Below are 5,117 nucleotides of genomic sequence, written 5' to 3' on the forward strand. Positions count from 1 at the left end.
TGAAAGGGCCTCCTTCTGAGAGGGCGTCGTGGGAGGGCTTCAAGGATGGCAGGAGGGTGGCAGGGATGTCGCGCCTCGTCTGGTTCGTAATGTCTGAAGCTCTTTGGTTCCGTTGTCTTTCACACCGCCACCTCGGGCTCGCTTTTGCGCAGGGCCACGTGGCAAAGTTTTAGTTTAACCACATGTCGGCCCACTGTAAACGGTTAATAACCGCCTTCGTGGACCAGGCCTCTTTCCTCCATCTTTGTGCGGGCGGGAGGTGGGGCGGGGACGCCAGGTGTAGCGGACAAGCGGAAAGGCGGCGGGTAGATCCGGGCCCCCAACCCCAACGTCAAGTTTTCAAAAAGCCCGCGCGTGGCGCCCCAGGCCGCATCCGCTGGGAATAGCCCCCAGCGCGCCCGCTGCTCTCTCCCCTGCAAAGCCCTGGGCGGCAGAAGGCGCGGGGGTGGCAGGCAGGCTCTGCATGCGGGGGACGCCGGGGCAAGCGCGCTCCGGGGAGCGCGCCCGTCCAACAGCTGCCGAAAACGGAAGTGGGTGCGAGGGGATCACGGTGATTGGCTGAACTGACATGTCTCTCAAGGGGCTGGCGCGAACGCCACTGCGGAGTTGGGCGCGGGGGATGAGGAAAGGGGAGGGGGAGAAAAACTGGGAACAGCCGCGGTGCTAGGAGGAAATGAATCGCGGCGGTGAGCGGAGGGCAGGGAGGGACCCATGTCAAGGGACAGTAGGGCGCTCGGGAATGAGAGCGGGCTGGCAGAAGGGGAGACGGGAGCGGCACAGGCCGCGGGCTTGAATAGACCGCGGAGGGCGGGGAGTCCGTGATCTAGAGCGGCGCTGCGGCGCGGTAGGCGGGATTAAGGGGAGCGAGGCGGGGATTGGAGGGCAGCCCTAGGCTGCCGTACGTCGGCGGTGACGCACGCCTCGGGGAGGGTGCGCGCGCGTTCAGCGGCCTCTTTGTGTGGTGCCCAGATAGGGGAGAGGAGGTGGCGGCGGCGGTAGCGGTGGCCTTGGTTGTCTTCTAGTCTCCTCGGCTCGCCCTTTCGCCGGCACCGCTCCCCTTCCCTCCCCCTTCCTTTCTTCCTTCCTTCCCTCCCCTTCCCTTTTTCCCTTCCCCGTCGGTGACCGGCGGGGGTGGCTCCAGCAACGGCTGGGCCCAAGCTGTGTAGAGGCCTTAACCAGCGATAACGGCGGCGACGGCGAAACCTCGGAGCTCGCAGGGCGGGGGCAAGGCCCGGGCCTTGGAGATGGAGAATTCCCAGTTGTGTAAGCTGTTCATCGGCGGCCTCAATGTGCAGACGAGTGAGTCGGGCCTGCGCGGCCACTTTGAGGCCTTTGGGACTCTGACGGACTGCGTGGTGGTGGTGAATCCCCAGACCAAGCGCTCCCGTTGCTTTGGCTTCGTGACCTACTCCAATGTGGAGGAGGCCGACGCCGCCATGGCCGCCTCGCCCCATGCCGTGGACGGCAACACTGTGGAGCTGAAGCGGGCGGTGTCCCGGGAGGATTCGGCGCGGCCCGGTGCCCACGCCAAGGTTAAGAAGCTCTTTGTCGGGGGCCTTAAGGGAGACGTGGCTGAGGGCGACCTGATCGAGCACTTCTCGCAGTTTGGCACCGTGGAAAAGGCCGAGATTATTGCCGACAAGCAGTCCGGCAAGAAGCGTGGATTCGGCTTCGTGTATTTTCAGAATCACGACGCGGCAGACAAGGCCGCGGTGGTCAAGTTCCATCCGATTCAGGGCCATCGCGTGGAGGTGAAGAAGGCAGTCCCCAAGGAGGATATCTACTCCGGTGGGGGTGGAGGCGGCTCCCGATCCTCCCGGGGCGGCCGAGGCGGCCGGGGGCGCGGCGGTGGTCGAGACCAGAACGGCCTTTCCAAGGGCGGCGGCGGCGGTTACAACAGCTACGGTGGTTACGGCGGCGGCGGTGGCGGCGGCTACAATGCTTACGGAGGCGGCGGCGGCGGTTCGTCGTACGGTGGGAGCGACTACGGTAACGGCTTCGGCGGCTTCGGCAGCTACAGTCAGCATCAGTCCTCCTATGGGCCCATGAAGAGCGGCGGCGGCGGCGGAGGCAGCAGCTGGGGCGGTCGCAGTAATAGTGGACCTTACAGAGGCGGCTATGGAGGTGGGGGTGGCTATGGAGGGAGCTCCTTCTAAAAGAAAATTTAAAATGCCTGGGAGTGGCTATTGGGGTAGCTCTTTTCAACAACCCAAGTGGGGTCAACTCCTAAGCCCCACCCCCTCACACACACACCGCCTTCCCTGTTTTGCCCTTGGGGGAGCCACTTCTAAGGCTGCTTACCCTTGGGGGTGTTCCTCTATTTGCCTGCCACCTCTCTTGTCTCTCCCTCTGAAGATGGACTCGGCCCCACATACACATTTTTGTGTTACAGTCATTGATGGACTCTATTTTTTTATTATTACTTGGACCTTGGTCGTTTTTATACTAGCAAAATGTCTTGTTTTAATTTGTGTTTTTTGGGGGGAGGGAGGGAGTGAACTTGCTGATTCTGTAGCAAAACCTGGGCGGGGGTTGGGGTGGGGGGTAGTTTACTTTGTTGTAAGGACTTGATAACCTGGCTACAGCGTTTTCTATGAAATCTACTTGGATCCCATGCCTGAAATTTGGAAGCATATGTACAAAAATCATTTTTACGTTTTATTTTTAATAAATCATTGTGTTTGACCGTACATGTCTAACATTTTTTTTTTAGGATCCATTCCGTACCGTTTTTAAGGGATATTTGTTTAAGACTTTACGTGTTAATTCTTTATTCTTGATGTGTACTTAGAGAAACTTAAGAGGTCCTGTGGTTTCCGCCCCCCCCCTTCCTGTTGCCCTGCTAGTTGCGTGTTGAATTATATCCCTTACAGGCAAAACTTTTGAAGTGGTGGATGTGGCTTTTTAAACTCTTAAGTTTCTGTGCATCCATCTCTTGTACTAAGCGATTTGCTTATCATCTTGACATGGTTGGTCATTTCTATGACAATTTACTTCAAACTGTGTACTGTGTAGTTCTATATAGTTTGTGTTAAGCATGTCATTCATATAAACTGTTTAAAATTTTTCAGATGGCCTAGTTTCATCCCTCTTACTGGTTTATCTGTAATGAATGGTTAAAAATAAGGGTTATATTTTACCCTCAGATGCGTTTTTGTACTTTCAGAGCAGGTTTAAACGGTTTTTTTCCCCCCCCTATATCTGAACTGTTGTCCTCATGGAAATCCTTTTCCCGATCTTTGTAGCACCACCTACTGGCAGAATGGCAGAGTAGCTGCGAAACAATTTGTTTAAAAACTTGCTTAGGACAATTGCATCAGATATGGAAGTTTTGCCATCAGAATTCTTTGCAGACTTGGAAGTTACACATTTGCTTGTAACTTAGATGGGCTTCACAGGAATGTAGTTGCCAGTTCATATCACAATTGCCCTTTCTATATGAGGTTTGAAAATGTAAACTGCTATGCATAGCGTGGGCAATCGCCCTAAATTGCTATGACAACTAATGAACCAGCTACGTATACTGGTATTTTAGGTGCAAGTTGTAAAGCAAAATATCTGTGTATTCTGCTTGGTTAACAAATGTGTATTTGTAGCCCTTTCATGCAATAGCATTCAAGTTGTTGTTTATAAGAGAAGAAAAAACTGATAATAGGAGAAAATTGCCTTTCTGAATAGAAATATAGAATAGCAACGTTTATGGATATCACAAATAAAGAATTCAATTCTTTACATGATTGAGTGAGAGTATGTATAACCTGGTGGGTGGGTTCAGAGTACCTTTTAATCTAGTGTGCTTAACTTGATGTTATGATAATATTTAACTTAAATATTTGACTTAAATATTGATGTTGAAGGCTCAAAGCTATACTAAGAAGCTTTCTGAAAGATTATTGGGCTTTAAAATAATATTTTAATATTGAACCATTTTTTAACTTTTTGTCACTGTTCAATTCCTAAAGGTCTAGTTCTTGCCAGGTTTTATTTTTTTTTCTGATTGACAGGGCTTTTAAAGAAGTATGAAGAAAGGTTAAGATTATTAGGCTAGGTTATGGCTGCTCAGTAGTCACTGACAAAGGGTAGCGGATGCTTGGTACAAATAGTGTTATATCCTCTATGACAAATGGGGTGAATGTTTTTGCACATTGATGTGATTAACACATGGTCAGATCCTTTGCTCTCAAATAGTTCTACAGTTTCCGTACATTTCTGTCTTATTTTTTAATTCTAGTGATATACAAATTACATGTGGGCTACTTCATTTGGTAATTTGGTCCAACTTTTTGTTGGCTGTAGAGTGGCCTCTAGGATACAAAAAATGATTCTCTGAGATTTTTCGTTGCAATTGTTAAATACTACTCTGCTTGACTTACTCAGTTTTGGTGGGAAGACCTGGGTCAATTGGAATAGTAGTTCACCTTTCTCAGGGTTTTCAGTTTAATAAGGTTATTGTCATTTTATATTCCCAACATGGGAATATAGTGGCTTCTAAAGTTTGCAACTGAATTATGTAAAAGGATTTTCTGTTTATTAGGAAGGCAACCTGTCCTGTTCGTGATATATTAACACTTCATTGTCATGTGTCTACCCTTAAAATTGCTATAAACTGTAGTGAAGAAAAAAGCATAGTGGTATTTAGTCACTTCTGGGTTCCTCTTGTCACTTTATATGCAAAAGCATTTTGGCATGTGGGACTTGGGGAGGAGGGACAACTGGTTGTATGTTTTGACCCCTTCCACCTATGAGAATTATCTGAACATTATTCAGATTTAAGAGTTCATGGGAGCAGGTGGTACAGAACCTAGTGTTGAATATAATTTTCGTGCTATGCTTGAATGTATTTTGACGGATTAGCAAAATAAAAGTGAACCTCCTATTTGTAATCCTCCTATTTTTCATCTTAATGTGAAGATTTTTTGCATTTACATTCTTTTAAAATCTAAATTCAGTAGTCTTTAGTTGAAAGTGGTTTGAAAGGCAGTTAAAGATGATACAGGTTGAGTATCCCTTATCTGAAATTCTTGGGCCCAGAAGTGTTTTAAGTTTGGATTTTTTTCAGTTTTTGAATATTTGCATTATATTTACCAGCTGAGCAGCTCTCATACAAAAATGTAAAA

The 5,117-nt window shown here is 48.8% G+C and overlaps 1 protein-coding gene across 1 annotated transcript; it reads left to right on the top strand.

Moving 5' to 3' along the window:
• The first annotated feature begins 918 nt into the window (after window positions 1-918).
• HNRNPA0 (heterogeneous nuclear ribonucleoprotein A0) lies at window positions 919-3,732 on the top strand. The gene has a single exon (XM_023195659.3). It carries the CDS (start codon window positions 1,245-1,247, stop codon window positions 2,154-2,156), a length of 912 nt encoding a protein of 303 aa, XP_023051427.1. The 5' UTR covers window positions 919-1,244; the 3' UTR covers window positions 2,157-3,732.
• The last annotated feature ends 1,385 nt before the right edge of the window (window positions 3,733-5,117 follow it).

Source organism: Piliocolobus tephrosceles, chromosome 4 (assembly GCF_002776525.5).
Source record: "Piliocolobus tephrosceles isolate RC106 chromosome 4, ASM277652v3, whole genome shotgun sequence".
NCBI classification, from domain to species: domain Eukaryota; kingdom Metazoa; phylum Chordata; class Mammalia; order Primates; family Cercopithecidae; genus Piliocolobus; species Piliocolobus tephrosceles.